At 37.7% G+C, this 24,832-nt stretch overlaps 1 protein-coding gene and 1 pseudogene across 1 annotated transcript; one reads left to right on the top strand and one right to left on the bottom strand.

The window, feature by feature from the left end:
* The window catches only part of LOC123616999 (inner nuclear membrane protein Man1-like), an 82,296-nt pseudogene extending 77,618 nt beyond the window's left edge, over nt 1-4,678 (top strand).
* On the bottom strand, nt 905-24,212 carry LOC141574268 (dual specificity tyrosine-phosphorylation-regulated kinase 1A-like). Its single transcript, XM_074348998.1, has 5 exons — nt 23,899-24,212; nt 23,166-23,265; nt 12,563-12,759; nt 6,506-6,598; nt 905-1,087 (listed from the first exon to the last, which is right to left on the bottom strand). Exons 3-5 carry the CDS (start codon nt 12,680-12,682, stop codon nt 905-907), a joined length of 396 nt encoding a protein of 131 aa, XP_074205099.1. The 5' UTR covers nt 12,683-12,759; nt 23,166-23,265; nt 23,899-24,212.
* Between the last annotated feature and the right edge of the window lie 620 nt (nt 24,213-24,832).

The raw sequence follows: 24,832 nt of genomic DNA, 5'->3' as shown, positions 1-24,832 counted from the left end.
TCCTAATTAATTAAAAAGGAGTTTGTTAATAAAAACTTTACCTCATGGTTGCCAGGTAAACCAGCCAGCATTTCTGAATATGAGTTTCTAATATATGCTTATTTTTGTAATTATATAATTAAATGATCCTATCTTAAAATTTATAGCATCTTATTTTTATACTTGGCAACAATTTGTTTCTTCTTGGTGGCATTTCATTTCAGTGTCATCAAATAAAACAATGATGTCTGGAGTTCACTGGTGTCTTAGATTTGATTAAAAATAGTATTAAAGAATGTATAACTAGAAGATAGCTTACCCATGTACCAACTGGCCCTAGAAGTCACTATTTTCTTAACTCTTCTGTCCCTTTTTTTGTTTGTTTGTTTTGTTTTCAGAGCCCTGGGACCTTGGGTATGTTACTCTTTGAGACCATCTGCAGTACAAGGATTCTACCACCTTCCTTACAGGACTGCTATGACTATTACAGACAATGGAGGAAAAGCACAAGCAATATGGTAGAAGTTCAAGACATGGTGGCTGTTATTTCTTGAGGAAGACATTCCAAAAATGGTTCTATAATCATTAGCAACATAGTACCTCACTTCTAATTTCTGAGCTGTATTAGAAATGATTAAAGTTAAACAAAGAAATCTCTGGAGTTTAATGTATCATTAAAGCAAACAAAGGGCACTCATAAGTTGCAAAAAAAAAAGAGAGAGAGAGACTATTCTTACTTGTTTTTAGACTATGTACCACCTGGAATGCCATTCCTAAAGATTTAAAATACCACCGCCAGATCAAGTAATATATATAGATCTATATGCCCTCCAACAGAAATAACTGATTTTTATTCAATCACTTTAAGATAAAAGCAACATATTATCATATAAAAATAACCATTAACTCAAAATTTTGGTCTGGGTCAGGGCGCATTGCTTTGTCTGTCTGTCTGTTTCCCTATGTAGTACTTCATTTCAGTGTCATGTTTGCTCATGAGCTCAAGAAGTCGCACTTCTATCTGGGCTTGATTCAGAAAAGCCTTCTTGTTCTTTATTATTTTAATGGCAGCCCATTCTTGCTCCACACGATCATATGCCTTTACAACCTAAAAGCAAAAAAAGATAAATAATATCTATTTCATTAACAACAATTTACAATTCACCTTAATTATACATTTATCTAATTCCCATTTTTCTGACCTTCCTAAATATGAGATTCTATTCATTTCCATTTAACAGCATCCATTTACTACTTTATTGTCACTTTAAGTCAATCTTTTCAATTGGATTTCTTTTGCATCCTTATAGTATTTCTAAACATCCACAAAGTAGGTAAGTTTCTTAACAAAATTAGAATAACTATTTTCCTCTTTCAAAAATAAATTATGAATGTTGACAAGTGCTTTGGTTTTCCACCTTTCTTACTAAATAACATTATAAAACAATACGTCTGACTATTCTTTTAATGCGAGAAAAAAACCTGGTTTAAATTCTAAGTATACATGTGAGATATTTAAAAGTTTGTAAGTCATCTGAAAAATGTAGATAAGTTTCTAAATTTAAATTACATTTTCATAGGCATATAAGAGAATTACTTCAGACCAAAAAAATTTTTTTTAAATAAGCAGGAAATAAGTTAAAATACCATACTTAGAGGATTTTGAGTTTTAAAATGAGAATTAATGCTAAGGAAACTGAAGTGTTTGTGAACAAATGACTGCACACCTCTCATTTTAAATTTTACTCATTTAAACAAGTTTCACACTGTTGACACAGAAATTTACATTAAAAACTAGGAAAGAAATACAAAGATAAAAGAAAACTGTATCTATACAAATTAGAAATAACCACTATACCTGATTAAATATTCTTACTTTTATAACATTATATACAGTCTGAATAGATAATAGCTTTAGACACATTTTCTAGCATATTCAGAATGTCTGGAGATGCATGTAGAACTCCAAGTGATTCCCATGTTTTGGTTGAGCATCACTGGATTAGAGGAAGAGAATGGATGCATGGTCCAAGATCCACATCAGTCAAGGTTATTGTCAATGGCAGATCATAAATGGTTTAGCTGAAATCAAACTTGAAATATAAAAAAAGCAGTATCTCTGGTTTCACCCAATTCTAAAATAAACTACTGCCTACTGCCTTTTGAATCAGAGGTGACCCATGTAAGCATCTGACCATGACCAAGTGGTTTTGATACTCTCTTTCACTGACCATACTGACTACATCAAGAGTGGCAGTTTAGTGCCCAGATCCTAATGGTCTCCAGGACAAAGGCCACTAACAGGGCCCCAACCATTTACTGACTTTGCAAATAGTTAACTGGCTCGGTGGTAAAACAATGATTGTTGACCTTGAATTATACATTCAATAGGCAGTTTTCAAGAATGCCAATGTCCAGAATTCAGTCAGAGATTCTTAGTTCATTAGTCTGGAGCTTAGGCATCAGTCCTCCCTCCCCAGCCCCCAGCCCCAAAGCTCCCTGGAAATTTTCAATGTGCAATCAGGACTGATAACCACTGGCCTAAGAAATGAAGGAGCTGCTTATTTGACAAGGACCTGTCAGGGAATTTAGAGAAAGCTTGACAAAGTCAATAAGGAAGACTTTATTTGGCGAGTGACAGGCCCTGACCCTGAACACACTTCAGCCTAGGAGGAAGGCGTCAATCAGTCTCATCTGGGGAAATGAATCCTGATGTCAAACAGGCCTGTACTTTCACAAGTATACGATGCTAGCGTGCTCTTAGAAATCAGGGTATGAGAAAAGGTAAAGGGGAGGGGGAGATCACTGTGAGCTTGAAGGTTAAGTGCCAAGGAAAACTAAGTTAAAAAGCAAGCCGCGTGGCCCCGACTTGCACAGTGGGCATCACAGAAGGCAGACGCCGCCCTGCTGGGGTCAACTGCCAGAGCGTTGGTGTGATTTTGAGGGTGGAGACAGAAATCACTCCACCTGGTGCATTCACAGCCTTACTTATGTAAGCGGTAGGCCTCAGAAACACCCTTCCTTAAGAGGCTGTGACAGAGAAGTAGAAGTTGCTTCTGACAAGAAGTAATATTTTGATACAGAAGGGCTCCCATAACACTGAGAAACCCCTGACTCAGAAGAAAGAGGTTAGAATCAAGGGAAAGTGCCCTGAATTATGCATAATTACAAAAATTCCTTGACATCATGTAAAGGGGCAGGCATACTGTACATGTGACACCAAGGCCTGGCAGAGCCACCCCAGAGCTGCAGAGCTCTGCTAACAACCTTGTGCATACCTCCTCCAGGTTTCATCACTTAGGTGTGTCCTAGTCTCAGCCTGTGGCTGCTAGTGGCTTACAGTATTCTTTCTGTCCTAAACACGATCAAATTCATACAGGAAAACCTTTCCTCACAGGGTGATAGAGGCATATTTTGTTTCTCACAAGGCAGGAACAGATAAGTAAGAACATGTAGGTTCCACAGTTTAAGAAAAAAACAGTAACAACCCCCCAAATTGTCAAAAAGTCAAAAGTATTTGGATTGCAAATTAATAACTGCTTCACTGCAGAAAAGTTGCAAGGCAATGGAGAATGGGATGAACAGGAAACCATACCTCAAATAAAACAGCTCTGCAGTGACCCAATGAGATGGTGGATTTAGGAGTGGGAACAGCTTGGGAAGCCACAGCCCGAGAAAAGCTTCATGAAGTGCAAGGAGGAAGGACTGACAGCTAAGTCTGGGCTCAGCTGATGTAAGACACTGATGCAGTTAGGGTTTTGTCCTCTGTATTGAGCAGGATGGGCAAGTGAGGAGAGGAGATTCGTGGGTAGAGAGAAGAGGCCAGGAAGGAAGTGAAAAAACCAGGTCCCCTGGAGTTCCTTCCTCACTTTCCTAAGCAGCCACGCTGCCAGAGTGGTCCTGCCCGTCAGAACTCCACCAGTCACAGCCTTAGTCATGCTGGTGCTGTGGGGCCTGAGAAGGACATCCTGGAGACTGTCTGCCCACTCAGAGGCCTGGCAGAGTTAGAAAAGGAGCCAAGAGACAAAGTCAAGGCACAACCCCTGGCATCCAAGCCTCTGAAAAAGTGAGAGGGCACCTGCTGTGCTGGCTGAAGATGGTAAGTGTTTTTCTCTTTGAAGAGGAATATCAGACAGGAACGCAATTATCTCTAACATACATAATGAAGAACCACCCACACACTCCAAAGCCCATGTGAAAGAGGCAATACTACCTATCAGTGATTAAAATCAACCACTTAGTAAAGTAGCTACCTGGTTAAGTTCAATAAGTTCAAAAAAACCAAAAAAAAAAAAAAAAACCCACAAAAAACTGCTAATGGAATTTTTAGAGCTGATGCAGTATTAGTACCTTCACAGAACAATGATAATCGGAATACTTACATGTCCGTTGCTGAGATCTATTTACAAACCTTAAAAGTGTACACTTGAGAAAAAGATGTAACAACATGATTCACTAATACGTTCTAACTATAAAATTCAGCATTTTCCATTAAATTACCTGTCCAAAGGAACCTTTGCCTATCAAGGAGTCAATTTCATAATGATCCATCCACTTTTCTCCATTTTTTACAATATAATCATAGTTATTGTTAAGTGTGTCACTAAAATCACTCGGGGGTATGTGCACACCATATATCAAGACAAATCTGCTATCAGTAGGAAACAGATGAGTTTCTATTCTTTAACACACACACACACACACAAATGAAATAAAGAATTTTCTATAGTTGCTATTTGAATTACAGAATAACACTAATATATAACCAGAGAAAATTTCTGCAGTAAAATTCCCTTTAGAATTACACAGTTTATATATTTTGTAAATAGATGTTAAGTAACTGGAGCAACGCCTCCCATTCAAGAAGAGTAACAGGACCTGATCTACATTTATTTTTTTAAACCAAGATATAATTTATATACAGTGAAATGGCATAGATCTCAAGAGTGTATCACATGAGCGATTTTGGAAAATTGCACATGTTGATGCAATCAAGAAATGCCAAACAAAATAAATAACATTTTCATCCTCCTTATATTCAAGTTCCTTCATGCCCCCTTCTAGTCCATCCCAATTTTATATTTGATCCTAAGGCAAAAGAGTTTAAAAATGAAAGTTTAAATGTATATGAACTGATGTTTTACTAATATAAAAGGGGCCTCTGAGACATGCCCAGTTTTTAAGCCTATAACAACACATTAATGAAAAACAGATATGCTCCCTACCTATCCCGCACACACTAAAGGCCATGAACCTTGTGGTTGATCACAAAATGATTTATTTTCCTTATATCTGTTTTTCTTATAGTTTCTAAGACTAGTTAAAAATAATAGTTGGGCTAGGCAATAGTCCAAGTGATTGGTAACTAACTGAGGAAGTTATAAATTACACTGCAAGGAGTAACATCACAAAAATTCTAGTTTACAAGGTGGCAAAACAGTTGAAAACAAGCTTCAACAGAGTTACTGCTAACAGTTTAACTATTTATCAGATATTAACAAACTGACATTAATAAAGTGTTAACTATTTTATCAGATATTTTCAGATAACCAAAAGCTGGTTTGGCACATCTTTTATAACACATTAATTATGTACAAAATCCAATTTAGAAATGTTCCTCATTGAGTTCATTCCAATTTTATCTTGCCACAATGCCACAGCAACATAAATACTGGGATTAAATGGCATCTAACTATTATAAAATTTATACACACGTAAGAATGTCTTTTTAGATAAGTGGCTCTAACCCTGGTAGAAGATAAGCCTTCAGTGTGAAAGGATGTAGGGCCCCCCGGAAAAGGAAAGAAAGCACAGGCACTCTTCTCCAGAAAATCTCATTTAATAATTAATTACAGAGCTAGAGTTGCAGTTAGAAGCAATTAACAATCATGCCAGAGGTCTAAGACAACACCAGAAAATTAATTTTTGGACGCAAAGAGTCAAGTTGGAAGATGAGTTATTCAAAGTGTATTTTTTTTATCATACTTACTTCCACCAAAAAGGCTTTTGGATATCTTACAATGAAAAGATACAGATAAAAGAACATATATCAATTTAAAAAGAAAATTATATAGATAAACTAGGCCAGATGCCTGTTACCTGGGTACTGAATACATCTCAGAGCTTCCTGACATCCACGGCAATAGGGAAACAGATAAACAAAAATTCAATCAAAATTCTAACATATTCCGTCTTTTCCAGCGTCATTATTCCCTTCCTTCCCCTTTCTTGTTTTGAAAAGGAGTTATTATAGAAGTGATAACTCAGCCTATATTAAACATTTTGAAAAAGAAGAAAAGTTATCCTTAATTATCTTAATTTTCTGTAGTCCCTGTTAATATGCCTTTTTTCTTTTATGTAATTGTACTATCCATAAATCATTAACTTACCAGTCTTCATAATAATCATCAATATGACAAATCATTGGGAGTAAAAAATTTTAGTATGTTTAAATACATCACAAAATAACTTCTTTCCCCTACTCTATTGCAAGGTAGATGGTGTTATAACAAATCAATAGTCTTACCTCATTAATATGCTTATATGTTTTGATCAAGTCAATAGAAAGTTTTCTCAGAGGAGCAGTAGCTGGATCACGGAAGGTTTGGGGCATCTGCCTCTGTAACATGACAATATCAGGCATCACCTTAAATAGACAAAAAAGACTAGCACTTTAACTATACTGTACTGGCATGAATTCCCTCTTTTGTAACCTGTGTATATGTATTATGAAAAAAAAAACATCTACATTAGAAGTGTCAGTTATCTCTTTTAACTGGAATCCAATGAAGACAACCACTGGAAAAATAATGAAACAAGAAGATAATATGCCCAGCTGCCCAAGGCTTCAGTTCTGTTCCCCAAATTAAATAACAGCATTATAGGCATACCCCTGGTTCAGGAGACATGCATGATATGCTGCCCAAGAGGGCTTCTCCACCATACAATTAGCCAAGGAAAAACTTCTGAATTATTCCTAAGTGTGACCTGGTTCACAGCAGGCAAAGACTAACTCATCTTCCAGCCTCCTAAGACAAGATTTTAGGACCCAGCTGGCACCATGAAGCAAGCTGGTCACAGGGCAGAGATGGAGTTTGGTGCTGCAGAAGTGCAGCTCCCAACACCCCCAGAGCCTGCCCTCCAACAAGCATCTGCCTATAATGTAAGCAAGGCTGAAATCTGCACTCACTTCTGTAACATAATTGAGCAAAGCATGCTCTCCACCTGACGCATCTGAGCTCACCCTCCATGTTCCCTTGGCCCCTGCCCTGCTGAGTTATCACCACCTGACATGCTAGTATACATTTGCTCATTTACTGGTTTTGGTTTGTTCTCCTTCCACTGCAAAGAAAACTCCGTGTGGCACAGGGATTTTGTTCAATGTTGTATTACCTTTGCCTACAACAGTGCCTGGCACACAGTAGGTTCTTTAATAAATATCTGCTGAATAAACAAATTAATCCATAATACCAGTATCTCTACTCCTGATTACACTAAGAGCTGACCTCAAATAAGTTCCAGAGGACACCTTAAAGCTAATGAAACTTTCTTTCAAAAAACTCATTTCAGCCATACTCCCAGCGCAATGCTAAACCACGTCTTTCATCATCCAGTAAGCATTCAGAGTACAACTGTGAGCTTCCTGCTAGATGGGGGCTGGAGCAGGAACACGAATGTCCTCCATACACAAGCACACCCAGGGACACTGCAACTAGCATGCCAGTGATGCTGGATTGTTGTTCCCACCCGACTCTGCCACGTGGCAAGCCTCAGTAAAGGGGTTCCCAGTGGGGCTTCTTGCAGCCAAGAGGTCCTGATCCTCAAAACCAGTTAATTACATCAAGGTACCTACAGTCCCTACCACTAGCCATCCTTGGATTCCTGTCTAGCTCTCTTACAGACATTTATACCAGCAAAATCTACTGAGCCAGGAGCCCCTGATGCAGCCCCTTTCAAAGGACACTCTGGTCAATTTGAGGGGCAGAGAGAAAGCAAACACATCACACTAAGGCCTCACAGAAATGTCTGGAATCTTGGGGAAATTAACAAAGTTAACTCACACTAACAAAAAAGGAGAGGAGGGTAGAGGTAACAATGGATGCAACAGAAAAGAATCACCATCCCGGCAGCATGAGAAGATGGAGTGATCACAGCAGTAAGCAAACCGATCTTAACATTAGTCTCCTTTGCATCTATACTCAAATTCTAAACGTTGTTACCCAGATAGCAAATTCACTGAATTACTGTATTCAGTTAATAATGAACTTTTCCCATGATCTCTTCTTCTCAAAGTTCCAAATAAGGTTTAAGGGGACAAACAGTGATTAAAACTATTTGTCTGAAAATATAGTAAGACTTAATAAGATAATCTGAATTAATTTTTAAAATACATATTGTTTTATTTTTTTAAATATAAACAGGTACAACTAGGTTCACAGAGTATTTGGCTCTCATACCAGTCCTTGGAGACTGAAGGAATAGCCAATATCAGTATAAGCGTGTCAATTATTTTCATGTGAATGAAGCTGTAAGCATTTAAGGCAATGAAACAGGTTTCTCGTAATCTATTTCCTTTCTTATTTTTTAAGCACTGGCATTGTTTTCAAGCAGGTAATGTTCTCGGCAAGACCCTTCTTGGACTACTGGAGTGCAGCCTCACTGTGAGGTTTCACAAAATCTGAACCAGTGAAATACTTCATTACCACTGTAGTAAGCGTTGACAGAAGGTATAACTATCATTAGAAATGAATGAATTACTTAAGTAGTTAACAATAAAATAATAACTGTAGCAGCGAGTGTTTGCTATACACTGTATTTTGGGCATGCATATTTTTACATCTTTCATGTAATCTTCTCAACAATCTCATGAAAATAAGTAATGTTTCTGTCACCATTTTACAAATGAGAAACCTGTGTTCCTGAGGTAATGTTACTTAGCCAAGGTCCTAGAGCCAGTAAAATAATACAGATGAGAAGAGAACTAAGGCGGCCTTACGCCCAACCCCACACTCTGAATCACAGCACTGGGCCAGGGGCTCCCTGTTAATTTTAGGAGTCTATTCTAGTTTCTTGGTGGAATCATTTTTAGGCTATTTGTTGGGCAAAATAATTGAGCCATGCATAATATGTATCAATAAAATAAACATATGCATTTATTAAAGTCAGTTATGTTCAAAACTATAAATATGTTTAAGTTTTCAACTTGCCCACTTACAACTCCACTGGTATTTCAAACACTGGAAAAAAGAACCAATGGCTACATCTTTCCAGGAGTAACTATGCTCACTTAAAACATCAAAATCACACAATCAAAAAAAGATTTTTTAATGTACTGCACAGACCTGAAATTGGCTATGAAAGTAATTCTGACTACCACATTTTTATACACACAGAGTGTAAGTGTGCACTGTGCACCTAGCATGTCACACTGCTAACCTTTTCACAACTGGCCAAAACACCTACAAGGCCAAGTTGATTAGCTAATTCTAAATATCTTACTTTTTTTACAGACTTTTGGCAACAGAAGTTACTATTTCAGGAACATATGTATATATAAACCAGATGCATTCCATCCACAAAAAAATTGGCCTTTGGATCAGACTGTACTTCAGTGCTTCCAATAGTGCCTTGTACAGAGTAAATGCTCAAAACACATGGGAAGAACAAATTAATTCCTACAAACTAAACAACACTTTCTTCACTAACTTTCATTGTGATTTCATGTTAGGTAAACAAATTTTCTGTTTTTCACTACTGTCATGCCATAATCACAAATCCAGAATTAGAAAATAATTTTTCCAAATACACTGTTACAAATTTATACTCAAACTCAAACCAGCCCTAAGCATCTGATGCTTTGTCCTCTTCCAACTTCCACAGTCACAAAGTCAGGAGATGTAATGTAACAAGCTCCCTTCTTCCCTTCCCCAGCTGGGTGAAAAAACCCAGTGGTTCAGAGGACCCAGGAGCTCACCAAGCTGCTGCAGATAGCGAGCTCCCCTCCACACTGCTGCTCAACGTCCTCCCTGCAAAAGGGATGGCTGCTGAGATAATTCTCCTGCTGCCTCAGCTATCTGGCTCTGGGAGCCCAAAACAGCCACACCCCCAAGGCTCTAAATCTCCTGACCTTTCTGTGTGAAGACACAGATCACAAAGACCAAAAAAAAAAAAAAAAAAAAGCAATAGTTCTCACCTCCTGCTTAGATCAGTTACAAGAGCTAAAACAATCTTTTTTTTTCTTGAAAAGATTCCATAGTGTAACTGCCAGGACTTCATTAAAAAATTGTTTCCTAGTTTAATAATACCTATTCCATCCATTTTATTTACATTTACCTCATATTTTCATATATAGTAAAGAGTAAGAAACACTATATTCTGCCATTCTTGCTATCTTGAGACCTATTAATAAAGCTGAACAGCATACATAACACACATGCAGAACACACAGTTTAAGAACCATGAAAGGTGCCGTGAAAACTGTAATAGCGCAAACAGGCTCAACATTCCAAACAGTAACCATACTTTTCTACACTTTTACTACATTTATCTTTTGAACAAAACTGTGTTTAAATTTATGTGAAACACACTCATATTAGAAAGATTAATTACCAGAAATGAAATGTTAAAGTAAGCTCATTTCAACTTACTTGTACAATAAACCTTATTGAAAAGACACTGATAGGATGATTAACAAGTAACAATGGAAATCAAATAATGAAATTACCAAAGTTTAGAGCTAGAAGGCACTTGGGTGTGGGGGATGTCGAGTCTAGTCCAATCTTACATTCAAGGCACAGAGAGAAGAGTCCATGTAGCCTGACTCAAGTCACACAATTAGATCATGAGTCAGGATCTGGAACCCACATCTGGTAGACCAGGCCACATCAGCACACAGTTTTAGTGTTTTATACTTCAGTTAGAAGAATGCTTTTAATCTGACTGCCTTAGGTTCAGAAACTTCTGGAGTTTGGCAAAAATATCTGGCTGAATATTATTACTTAAAAGAGTTTTTTTACACAATATGAATCTAAAAATATTTTACAGCTTAAAATGGATACTAAATTAACTTCTCTTATTTTAGAAAGATGTTAGTTGTATCTAAAAATAGGTACTTTGCTAGCTAACTAGATTACCTACTACGATAATACAACCATAAAAATAACTTTAAGGGACTGGGTTTTTTCCTAGTCCTTTGCACATGCTGGGTGTTAGAGTGGAGAGAGCACTGTATCTAAAAAGAAAGAAGCCTGGGCTGGACCCCAGAGTCTACTGCCTACATACTCGGAGAGATCACAAATGGGAGCTCAGTCTCTTCAGCTGCAAAACAGATTAAAAACAGGCAGCCTGCCTGATAGGCTGCTTCTGAACAAGTGGGAAAATGAATCCAAACATACTTTGCTTCTTACAAGTACAAAGCAAATGGATCATTATGCTATTACTACTGTGTGGAAGTCCAGAGAATTTTCTTCTGGTACACACACACTTTCCAGTTTTGACCAACTACTCTAGTTCTCAAACATACAATTCCTCAATTTACTGCATAAGAGAATTCTTAAGTCCTGCCATAATTTATCTTACTATTTTATTTTGAATGTTATTTACACACTGTAATACATTTTATAAATGTAGAATCATGTCAAATATTGACAATATTTTATTTTAATACATACAAGGGTGTCCTCAAATAATGGCATTACTTAATTGTAGCCAATAGCTTATTAAAACCACATATTAAGTTAGGAAAAATTAATTTCCCTCAAATAATCCAGTAAAAGAAATACTCTGAAATTTTCCAAATTTTTGATCATATTAAAAGACCTAAATAAACAGCGGCAAACCAAATTCCTAAGTACATGGAAAAACAGCCACTTTCAGTGCTCATCACACACTCAACCTCAGGGGGAAAGAAACTTTACCACAACTATAGCTAGTAAAAAAAAAAAAAAAAAAAATTCTTCCCAAACCAAAAATCAACATAGTAGATGCAGTTAATTCAGGAAGATATTAAAAATACATACACACATGCATATATGTATGTATGTCAAGAGGGTTCAGCATTTATTCACTTTATACTATTCTTATGAAAAATTACTGAATCTCTAGTCTGAATATTAGAATGAGCAGCATAACTAATTTACATTAATTTTAAGGAGTTTCATATTTAATTGTAGGTATGTATATAAAGTAGTTTATAACAGCATAAAATCAGCTCCGTAAGTTTGTTATAATGGAATCTGACTTGTTTTCCTGTAACTTATATTTTTCTACTTAACCATCTTCCTTAAAAATAAGCTTTCAGTTTCTGTAACTAATATTCTTTAGAAATAACTTCCCCCCTCATTGCAAAATGAGAGAATGTGTTTATGTTTATGTGTTTTTTAATTAAAGTGAAAAACATACGAGAAGGAGAAAAAACCAACAAAAATTTTAATGCAAACTTCTTAACATCGTATTTTGTTAATCTGAAGTCCCATGTGACATTTAAAACTGAAGACCATTAAGGTATTTGCCTGTTTTCTACTACACCATTTTAGGGAATAAATGACCATCCCAACAAATCTTATCTGACACATCGTAAACTTACCTGGTTAGTTAGAAGTTGCTGAATCTGGTCAGAATAAGGTAAGGCAGAAACCTGTTGGTCACTTATGTCTGGCTGGCAACGATCCCTGTACTGATGTGAATGGGGCATCTGTGCAGCCATCTGAAGGCCAGCAGCATGGAATGAAAATGACGGTGCAAGCCGAACAGATGGAGGTTTGCATGCTGAAGTCTCTCCTCCTACAAGAAAATAGTAAGTGAGGCTTAAAGGTTGCGTTCATATCCTAATGTTTGTACCTTCTGACCTATTTGATAGTTCTTTAAATTAAGAACTTTAGGATGTTCAATTATATTAAAAACCTTTAATACTACCAACAAGGATATGATACTCAACACAACTGTTGTACGTTAGATGGTATAGAATCCAGTAGTGATTAAAATGAGTATCTATAAATCTGTCTTAAGAGAAAATCTTAAAACACATCTTTTTGTAAAGCAATGGAAACAACATTTAATACTCATTTTCACATACGAGATTTTCGTCAGTTCAGAACTGTAAATTGCAAAAGTAATCTCTGAATGCCCGCACCAGGCCTGTCCAGTGGGGCAGCTCTTTAGCAATCAGTTCAGAGAAGCACTGCTGAGGCTCCACTTTGCACCTGCCAGGTGTACAGCAATCAGTCCCCCCGGCATCCTCTGAAGCAGGTGAGAAATTCGTCCTAATGGTGCTCGCCACTGACACAGGTCATTAAAGGCTGAGCACACAATACATGGAGACAAATTCACAGGCTGCTGTATTCCTCTGGAGGCTTCTTACACTGTCCCAAGAGAACCTAGACCAGGCAAGCCTGCCACAAAATGAACAATCAATAACTATTTCGCAGGTAGGCTGAGATCATGGTCATGATTTTTCATGGAAGACATGGAAAATTAAAATTTTGGTCCATAAAGTTACTTGCTAGCTAACTAACAAAAGTTACTTTTTCCTTAAGAAAAGAGAAAGGCTTTTCTTCTTACAGTCAACAAAACTTTCAATCGCAGACTAAAGCCAGAAGGCAAAGCATAAAACCCTGGTCAACCAACCCTGGCCCAGAATACCTGTTTGTTTTTTTTAAGTAAACCAGCGAACTCTCACCACACTGTTCAGCACCATGGTACTTTTTCTCAAGCCGACTTGTTTCAAAACACACACCAGCACTGGTCAAAAAGTGAAGAGCACAGACTCTTAGCCAGGCTGCTACAGTCTGAAATTTCAGCTCCACACTTCACCAGCTGGGTGGCCTTGCACACCTAATGTCCTGGTAATGATAATGATATGTACCTCAAACAGCTGTGGTGAAGGTTGAGTACTTTACTACGTGTAAAGTACTGAGAACAGCTCTGGCGTTGACAGCCAGCTTAACATCTGCTGCAGTCACCGCACTGACAGCTCAGTCACGATGAAGAGACGAGCATCCTTCTCGTGGAGCGTACAACCTCTACCTGAATGTCGCACGGATTCTGCAAACTAAAGATAACAAAGCTCAACTCCCCCCAAAATAGAAGTTCCACTTCTATATTCTCCCACAGCGAATGCCACTGTCTCCCATGAGTCAATCAGAACCAAGGCTCTGGGAGTCACAGTAGAGCTCTTTTCATCCACAGACCACCTCACGCAAGTAACAGCCCCACCTTGCTGATCCCACCTCCTGCAGAACTCTCGGATACCACCTCTCCTTCCCACCTCTGTCACCCCATGCCGCACACAGACAACTGGAGCAAATCCCTAACAGCTCACTCTGTCTTTACCTTGCCCGTCTGAAATTCTGCATTTCTTCAGTGAGATGGCTACCGTGGCCTTTCTAAAGTGCAAATCTCAAGTCTTCACCCCCGCTTACACGTGCACATCACCTGCTTTAGCTCTGCTTTTAGACCTCGGCCTCCGTCCCCTCCTTCACAGCACGAGGCCCTTAACTGACCCAGAGTGTATGACTGATAAACATCTGCTGAACATGTAAAAGGACCACGTCTTCATGGCAAATGGGGTAACTTGTCTAAACAATTCATTAATCAGAATTTAAAATACATTCAGTTAACTCAATTATGTAGAGCAACTCTGTTCAGTTTAAAAGGGGGGGTGGATTATATCTGAAGGAAATAGTAGATGCTGTGCACAAAGACAGGAAACAATACAACCTGGTACTGTCTGCAATAGCAAACAACTGGAAATCTAATGTCAAATAATTGGTGCGAGGGTGGGGGGTGTATGCTTAAATCTGCATGTTAAAAACAAAAGAAAACTGGGAAGGAATATAAATAAATAAAAATATATGTGAAAAGAACTGAGATCCTTGATATACAAACAACTCGGGAATAAACAGTAAAAAGACTAAGGCCCTGCATCATAAGGACAGCCACTCTGGGCCCTAGTTTTCCTGCCTCCAGCAGAGGTGTTATTACACTAACCCCAGTCCCTTAGGTCTGTCACAAAGTTTAAATGAGATAGCACAAGAAGACAAGCAGAATAGAACCCGGCACATAATAACCACTTCTTAAAAAAAATTAATTTTGATTTCTATTATCAGTGCTATTATTAAATTCTATGTTTAAACTTGTTTGTTACACATATAAAAATACAGAAATTAGAATACAACTTAAACAATTATCATCAACTGAACTTGTCAGGCAGGAATAATAAAAACTGCCGTCTTCCCAGAACCACCCCACCACTGATTCACAACCCCTAAGTCAATGCTGAATTCTCTCTCCCCTAAAAGTCATTAGCATCCTGACCTCCATAATCAGATTAGTTTTAACTTTATGTAAGTGAATTTGTTTAAACAAACTACAGTTTGCTCATTATCATTATTTTATAGTACCCCACTGTACGAACAGGTGACGATTTATTTATCCATTCTTCTTTTAACTGACATTGCATTATTTCCAGTTCAGAGCTATTAAGAATACTGCCACTGGGAAGATTTTTGTTATACGTCTTTCTGCATGTACAGAGATGCTGTCCTATTTTTCTGTTTGTTTTTTATCTAATTTTTCCCTAGCAGTTTATGAAAATTCTCTGTGCTCCACTCCATTCCTTCACCAACACCTGGAATCATCAGTATCTCTAACTTCAACCACAACAGTGTATTGGTACTCCACCGTGATTTTAATGTTTTCCTGATGACTGTGAGCACCTTTTCATTTATTTACTGGCCACTTGTGTGAAATGCCCAGACTGTTTTTCCACTTTTCTATGAAGAGTCTTTTTCGTACAAATTTCTACATTTTTTAAAAAGTCTATTTTTAACATATTTTGGATGTAAGCCCTTATTGATTACAGATGCTTTGCACTGTCACTCTCTTAATGTTATTTTTTTATGAATGTGATCTCTTAATTTTACCAACTTTTGATTTAAAGTTAGTTCTTTTGCTGTTTTAAGAAATCTTTCCTTATATCAAAGTCATGAAGAAATTCTATGTTATCTTCCAAAAGTTCAGTTTTACCATTCACACATGGAGACGGGCAATGCCCTGAGATCTGATTTCTGTGTTTGTGATAGCAATCAAGTTTCACTTTTCCCAGAACGGGCATCCAACTAACTAGGAACCAATTGTTAAAAGGACAAACTTTCCCCAATGTCCTGTAATGTCATCTTTATCATAAATCATATACCCACATATGCCTGGATCTGTTTTTGGATTCTTTGATCTGCTGTATACAGACTTACCTAGATTTCTTATGTCTCTGCCTAAGAACCAGACGTTGTCTAAATTATAACAGATTCAGAAGTTTAAATATCTAGTAGAGAATTTTGTTCTTCTTCAAGAATGTTTTGCCTACCCTTAGCCTTTTGTGTGTCCATCTATGTTTTAGAATTAGCTCATCAAATTCACCAAAATAAACAAACTCATGCTGGGGTTTTGATTGAATCTGCATTATCTCAAACAGTGCTGTCCAGCAGAATGTTCTACAATGATGGATTTATCTGCACTGTTTAATAAGTGACTACTAGCAAAACTGGGGACTTCAATAGTCTTTTTCCCCTCTTCCCTTTGCCCTACTCTACTTGCTGGGACCTCCAATACACTGGTGATTAGAAGAGGAGATACAGGTGCTATTGTCTTATTCCCAATCTCAGAAAGATAGCTTTCAGTATCTCTTCAGTATCGTGGTTACTGTAGGTATTTAACTGAGAATGACTATCAGGTTAAAGAAATTCCCTTCTAATCCTAGTTTGCTAAAACTTTTTCCTCAAACAGATGCTGAATTTTATTAAATGCTTTTTCTGCATCCATTGAAATGACATGAGTTTTCTGATTTACTTGGCTAATGTGGTGAACTACACTGATTGGTTTATGAATAGTAAACCATACACTGTGCATTCCTGAAATTCAATTTGGTCATAATTATCCTTCTGTAGTAGATTCACTGGTGAAATCATCTGGACCTGGAGTTTTCTTCATGGGTAGATTTTTCAATTAAAGGTAATATGTTTTAATATGACCATTCAGATTTTATATTGGAGACGGAGGAAAGAAAGAAAAGAAAAGAGAAGAGAAAAGAAACAAATGTTGGTGAGGATGTGGAGAAACTGGAACCCTCATATATTGCTGAAAGAAATGTTAAATGGAGCAGTCACTATAAAAAACATGTTAGCAGTCCTCACCAAAGTTAAAGAACTACCTAATGACCCTGAAATTACACTCCTAGTTTTGAAGACAGGGACTGAAACAGATTCATACACCAATGTTGACAGCAATGTTATTCACAAGAGCTGAAAGGTACAAACAACCCAAATGTCCATAATAGATGACTGGATAAACAGAATGTGGTATATACATACAATGAAATATTACTCAGCCACAAAAAGAAATGAAGTTCTGACACATGCTACGACATGGATGAACCCTGGAAACACAATGCAGACTGAAATAACTCAGACACACAGAAAGTCAAATTTTGAGTGGTTTCACTTATAAGAGGTCCCTAGGGTTGTCAAATTCAGAGACAGAAAGCAGATTAGAGGTTGCCAGGGGTTGGTAGAGGGAAGAAAGGGGAGTTATTATTCCTTAATGGATCCCTTCCTAATTTGCAGTGGTGAAAAGAGTTTAGAAATAGTGGGGTTAATGTGCAAATTCCTGTAATTATACACTTAAAAGTGACTGAACTGACAAATTTTATGTTGTCTATATTCTGCCATAGTGATAAAATAAATAATAAAAGACACACAAATAAAAAGACTCCCTCTCCATCTCTCCAATTCCACATCCCATCCAACAACATTTACTAGTTTCTTGAGATCATTTTACTGTTTTTCTATGGAAATACAAGTGAACAAACCCCACGATTCTAGCTCCAGAGGCCTCCTCATTGCTTGTAAAAAAACTAGTAATTCACCAGGTGGGTAGGACCAGCTTTCCTGTTTCACTGTGCACAGAGTACAGTGCTCACCGTTTAAGCATAAGCTTTAAAGATCAAAACTAACTTTGTTTCCACAATAATTATCTCACTAATAAATTTTGTGGAAAGAGAACATAATCATTTACCATACGTGGGTCATTTGTTCTGCCAAATATATGCCTGGTGTTGTGTTTCCTAGTTTTAAAACACATTTCACAAAAATCAAAGTCGTCACAGTACTTGAATTGAGATCCATTGATAGGAAACATCTCACAGCCATCACACCTATTTTTTAAATAGCCATTGGTTGATAAAAAGATGAGGTCATTTGTTAAACTTGATTCCAGAGAAAGCCATTCCTCCCAAACAAGTCTAGCAACATAAAAATAAAAACTCACGTGATACCAGGACGGACACTGGGTACCAACTCCATGTCTGATGAGAGCGCAGTTCAGTGAGACTAAGGGAAGTTGACAATAACGTCTTTCCCATTAGCACTGACAGCTAGGACAGAATAGAAATTGTCTGGAACACCTCCTTCACCACTAAAAACTGAAAATTAAAATTAAAACTATACCTAACCACGTGATATTATATTACAGTTTTCTGTGTTGTACAAAAAGAACTTCTCTCTGGGAGAGACATACTAAGATACTTCTGGGTCATCTAACACATGATAGCAATCAGGGATTAGCTTCAAAATAATGGAAGCAGGGGACCATGAATGAACAGTTTGGCCAGGAGCTGACAACTGCTCAAGTCAGGTAATGGGCACATGGAGGCTCATTATACTATAATCTTGACTTTTGTATCTGTTTGAAATTATCCACTTATTGAAGGTTTATTTGTTTGTTTTTAATTACACCAACCAAAAACTCCATTCAGTAACTTAGGGAATAAAATTTGTATTAAAAACTTTAAGGTATCTCTTGCCCTTTGGTGAAAGCTACTGAAAACATTAACTTCTAAACCAAGTTGTTATTTTTGAAATTTATCTTTGTTTTGATTTGTAAAGCTTTTAAGAATCTCTTAAGTGAAGCAAAATGTTAAACCAAAATAAAATGTTAAATAAGCCATTTGTTCTCAAGTAACTTAAGAAACTCTTAACATCCCTGCCCACTGAGGAAGTACCAGCACTGCGGCCATTTCTAATCTAAGCTATCTGGCAGAAAGATGGCTTTCCACAAAGCTGAAACAAAACAAAGCAAAAATGGCACCGAAAGTGTTCAAAGACAAAATAAAACCATGCATATATTTAATTATTTTTCTTGCAACTGTTAAAATGGACATAGTATGCCATGTGATTTGAAATCTCAACAATATCACATTAAATATAAACTAAGGAGAATTTTGTGTTTCCAGGTCTTAACACCCATCATTTCTACATTTCCATTTCTTAAACTCAGTCCTAAATTTTCATACAGCATTAATAAAAAGAGAGAAAAACACTGAGGGAGCTGGCCATTTGGCAGAAGGACTGACAGAACAAGAACCCCAATATGAGACAAGGTCAGCCTGAGACTGTGACAGATTGAGATGAAAACAAAACCACTCTAACATGTCCAGTCACATCCAATCGAATCCCAACCACAGTCCCCTCCTGGTATGACCGACTGCTTCCCTGCCAGGCACGACCTCATCCTGACTCAGTATTTCTGCCCTCCAGGGAATATTTATTAACACATCCATTCTTAGAATTACCCCAATTCTTGAAATATCCCCCAGATACTCAATGCGAACCCATTAGACTTTGTCACATTCACACACTTATGGAGACACCGCATTCTCCATGGTGCATTCTCCCACGTTGCAGGGAGTTAACACACCTGACTCCTCAACAGCAGGGCTGCTCCTGGTCATGAGGGCACTGACAAGCAGAAGGACACTATTTTTATATCATAAGGTTTGCTTAATTCTTGTTTTTCCTGCCCTAGTTTACAACAGTTGATGAAAAGCCAACACCCAGAGCTTCCCTGCCTAGGTACTACGGCCTTTCCCAAGCCCCACATTTTGCTGAGTCACAGACCCCCACTTGTATTTCAGTGTCAAGAATGAGGCTTTCACACGAACTTTACCACCAATCTTGCCTTTATGTGAGGAGAACTTGGTGGAGGACAGCCTAGAGATTCCAATAAAAAATGAACTATAGTTAGCATTCATTTCTGGGAACCCTAAAGATCCTATTCAGAAGCAGATGAAGAATGTTCTTACCTACAAGTTCCATGTGAATGTACCTAGCCCAGTAAGTGCTCCTTTCTGCTGCCAATTACACTGCACACTGAGGTCAATGTAATCCATCTCTATCCAATTTGATAATTTTGCCCACATCTCCTTCACAAACTTCTTCATCTGTTCAACAGCATCTAACCATCATTCCTACCTAAAATTAAAATTAAATGTAAAAAGTCTAGTCCAGTGTATAGATGAGTGATCAATTTTAAGTAGCATTATTCTATTCCTAAGGAAAGTTCCTCTAGCACCCAGTATGATCTCAAAATCATTTCTCAATACATAGAACCAGGGCTCTTTAGAAAGCTGCCTGTCTTGATCTCTGGGGGAGGAAATACGTAACATGAGCCTAGGTCCACATGTGCCATAAAGCAAGGGAGCACTCAAAAACTAATGGCTCCACACAAAAACTACTAAAGCTGATAAATGAATTTGGCAAGGTAGCAGGATACAAGATTAACATACAGAAATCAGCTGCATTTCTTTATACTAACAATGAAATATCAGAAAATGAAAGTAAAATTTAAAAATCTCTTTTAAAATTACATGAAAAGCAAAGACCAAAAAAACTTAGGAATAAACCTGACCAAGGAGGTGAAAGACTTATATGTGGAGAACTACAACACACTGATTAAGGCAATCAAAGATGATTTAAAGAAATGAAAAGATAGTCTATGCTCTTGGATTGGAAAAATTAATATTGTTAATATGGCCATACTATCCAAAGCAACCTACAGATTTAATGCTGCCCCTATCAAATTACCCAGGACATTTTCCACAGAACTAGAACAAATAATCCTAAATTTTATATGGACTCCCAAATGACCCAATGGCCAAAGCAACACAGAAGAAAAAGAACAAAGCTGAAGGAATAACCCTCCCAGACTTCAGACAATACTACAGAGCTACAGTAACCAAAACAGTGTGGTACTGGCATAAAAACACACATGTGGATCAATGGAATAGAATAGAGAGCCCAGAAGTAAGCCCACAGACCTACCGGGTCAATTAATCTTCAACAAAGGAGGCAAGAATATACAGTGGAGAAAAGACAGTCTCTTCAGCAAGTGGTGTTAGGAAAACTGGAGAGCAGCATGGAAATCAATGATGTTATTTAGGACACTCCCTCACACCATACACAAAAATAAATTCAAAATGGCTTAACGACTTAAATATAAGAGAGGACACCATAAAAATCCAGAAGAGAACACAGGTAAAACATTCTCTGACATAAATTGTAGCAATGTTTTCCTAGGTCAGTCTCCCAAAGCAATAGAAATAAAAGCAAAAATAAACAAATGGAACCTAATCAAATTTAAAAGCTTTCGTACAACAAAGGAAACTAACAAAAATAAAAAGACAGCCTATGGGGTGGGAGAAAATATTTGCAAATGATGCAAATGATAAGGGCTGAATTTCAAGAACATACAAACAGCTCAAACAGTTACCAGAGGGACAAGGGGGTAGGAAGGGTAAGTTGGGAGTCTAAATACTAACTACTAATGCTAATACTACTAGCACAGATACTAAAATAGATAAACAACAAGGTCCTACTGTACAGCCCAGGGAACTACATTCAGTATCTTATACTAACCTGTAAAGGAAAAGAATGTGAAAAGGAATACATGCATGTGCATGGATGACTGAAACAATACGCTGCACACCAGAAACTGACACAGCATTGTAGACTGACTATACTTCAATTAAAACAAAAAAAGATCAGTGGGTTCCCATATGATCAAGAGGAAAAATGGCTAAAACACATCAAATCCATAAAAGCCAATAAATTCATCATAATGATAATACACAAAACAAAGGTTCTTGGTCACCTTTACAAGTACCAGGGCACCAATTCATCATTCTGAAAATTGGTAACGCAAGCAAGCAAGCAAACAAAAAACAGCCACTATTCTGCCTTTCCTATATGAACTATATTATAGTGACCAGAGTTCATAAGAAAGTTTTTTTTAAAGGACACAGCTCCAGCTAATAAATTTGGGAGGGATGACAAAGTTTGTGATGGATCTAGAAGGTGACATGAACAATATTAACAGAGAATAGATGGTGACGACCAGCAACGCTGCGTGCTGGCCCCTACGATATATTCCTGCTCAGGGGCAGCCTGAGCCCAACTACCGTGCAGCCCTCACTCTGACTGTACAGGAGACACAGAGGAGAGGGAGAAAGACTGTGGGCTGATGTAGTTTTAGCACAAATGAATGGCATGAAAAGGAAAAAAGAAGGGAGGAACTATTCTAGGTTAAAAAACACTTCAGGGACCTATCACCCAAATGTAAGGTATATGATCTTGTTAGTATCAAAATTCAAAGGAATTACTATAGAAAGCCATTTTTGAGAAAACTGGGAAAATCTAAGCAAGCATTAGCTATGAGATGACAGTGAGGAATCACTGTTTACTCTGTCAGGCAATGTTAGGTAACTGTAAGGTCATTAAGTTAAAAATAAAAGCCTTATCTATATGGGATACATATTGACATATTTACAGGTAGAATGAGATGACTTCTGGGACTTTCTCTGAAGTGTACTAACTAGAACAAAAGAATTAAAGCAGGAAAAGGAAGGATTCAAGGTTGAAAAACCATAACTAAATTTTTTAAATTAGATGGCAATGAGAATGATTTTTTTTACAAAAGATGGAGGAGTGCATAACTCAGTGGTAGAGTGTGTGTTTAGCATGCACAAGGTCCTGGGTTCAATCCGTGTCTCCATTAAATAAAATAAATAAATAAACCTAACTACCTCCGTCTCCCCTCAAAAGCAAAAATAGGCTGTGGAAGTGTCCAAAAGGGGGCTAACCGAGAAGCACAGGACCCTGTGCCACGTCATTAAGGACAAACCCCCTTTTGTTCTGTGGTGCTGGCCCCCCGATCTGCTGCTCCTCTGTCCTCTCTCCAGACACAGAGGCCTCCCTGCTGGCTGCTATGCCCTCCTCTGCCAGGTCTCTGATTTTCTGAGATGCTCACACATTTGTTGAATGAAAACCTCAGCCAGGCTCCAGCCTGAGACAATTACTCACCTGATTATTCTGTCTCACATACACAGCATAATCATCATTACTCAGGAAATCAGCCCATTTTTCATTAAGTCTGGCTCTCAGTTACGACAACACCGGTAGACTACAAAAGAGAAACACATTTTTAAAAATGGTGAACCAGATAAACCTACTTAAAGAAGTATATGAAATCTCTAATATTAAAATAGAAAGTGTGAAATATTATGCTGTGTTTTCACTGTAAAATTATTCATTCTTACAAGATTAATGGCAACAGCACAGTAAGCAGAACTAACCTCAAAACCTTAAAGTACAGAAAATTTCTGAGGCATTTCCAAATGAATCCCGTGAAACAACTCACTCAAATCAGAAGTCAATGTGTCATATAAATAATGATTTTTTAAGAGGGAGGGTATAACTCAGAGGTAGAGTGCATGCTTAGCATCCTAGAGGTCCTGGGTTCAATCCCCCGTACCTTCATTTAAAAAAAATTTAAAAATATTTTCTGATTCATGTTTCCACTGTCGTACACATTTGAAGTCTAAATGCCACTGAGCCATATAGCTGGTTCAAGGTAAAAAAAAAAATTTTTTTTTAAGCCATGAATATTTTTAGATACTAGTAAGCTGGAAATCAATATACAAGACACAGAACTTCCTCTAATGGAAAATCAGTTATCAAACAAGACACATCAAAACAGAACAATCTGTAATATTCTGCTAAAACCTAAACCTTTAAAGTAATATTAAATGCATACCCATTAAATCCAGTGACAATTTTCAGTATTCTTTCCTTCATTTCATCAAAGGGAATATATTCGACATTAGGGTTGGGAGGAACTCTTGGTTCAGGAGCTGAAGTTCTGAAATCATCCATCACTTTCTCCAGTTTGAAAATAAAAGATCCTTTGAATTGGGACCACTGAATCATTGTTTTTCCATTCTTGGCAACAGGACAAAGAAATTGATCCAGACAAACTTCTTTTTTTCCCATTCTTCTCAAAGTCTTTCAGCGCCTCCTGCAGCCTCTCAAAGCCCACGGCCTCCTGGAGCCCCTCACAGTCGCCGCCTCCTTTGGGGGTCTCCCGGGGACCGGAAGGCCTCCCCCCGCCCTCGACGCGCGCCCCCTCCCTCGCACGCACTCCAGCACGCAGGTTGATGGGGCGGGGGGGGACCGGGGAGGCGTGGTGGGGCGCGGGCACCGACGGGAGCCCGGGGAAGCGAGCGAGAAAGCGAGACCGAGAGCACCTCCCAGAGCCGCTACCACCGGCCCTCCCACAGGGAGACCAGCACGTCACCAAGAGCCATTAACTTCTATTTTACAAACGGAAACTTGTGATCAAAGGGATCCAATAATTTGAGTATTATCAAATCAAGCCCAGAAATCAGAGTTCAAACCCAGGAATTCACATACCAATATTTGATATGTTTTCAGAAATATCATGATGATGCTTTGGATTGTTTCTTCTGGCAAGGGATACAGTAAAATTTTAACTCAAAAGGAATGAAAGCTACTTCTAGTATTATTGACTACTGCATTGGTGCGCCTATCCTGAAGACTATAAAATATAACATAATATATAATATAATAGAATGATCTTATTGCATATAAAATAATAAATTTTATAATAGTTTTAAGGGATCATACACCTTTTCTGGTAATCATGTTTATCTAACTCTATTTGAATGTAG

The sequence above is a fragment of the Camelus bactrianus genome, chromosome 20 (assembly GCF_048773025.1).
Source record: "Camelus bactrianus isolate YW-2024 breed Bactrian camel chromosome 20, ASM4877302v1, whole genome shotgun sequence".
Lineage (NCBI taxonomy): Eukaryota > Metazoa > Chordata > Mammalia > Artiodactyla > Camelidae > Camelus > Camelus bactrianus.
This window is presented reverse-complemented; position numbering and strand designations above follow the sequence as displayed.

Excerpts from the sequence above, each read along its gene's own strand:
- LOC141574268 (XM_074348998.1), bottom strand. The coding sequence starts at position 12,682 with ATGGCTGCACAGATGCCCCATTCACATCAGTACAGGGATCGTTGCCAG. Across the intron at positions 6,599-12,562 it reads AGCAACTTCTAACTAACCAG|AGGCAGATGCCCCAAACCTT; the intron begins GTAAGTTTACGA and ends GTCATGTTACAG. Across the intron at positions 1,088-6,505 it reads CATATAAGCATATTAATGAG|GTTGTAAAGGCATATGATCG; the intron begins GTAAGACTATTG and ends TTTTGCTTTTAG.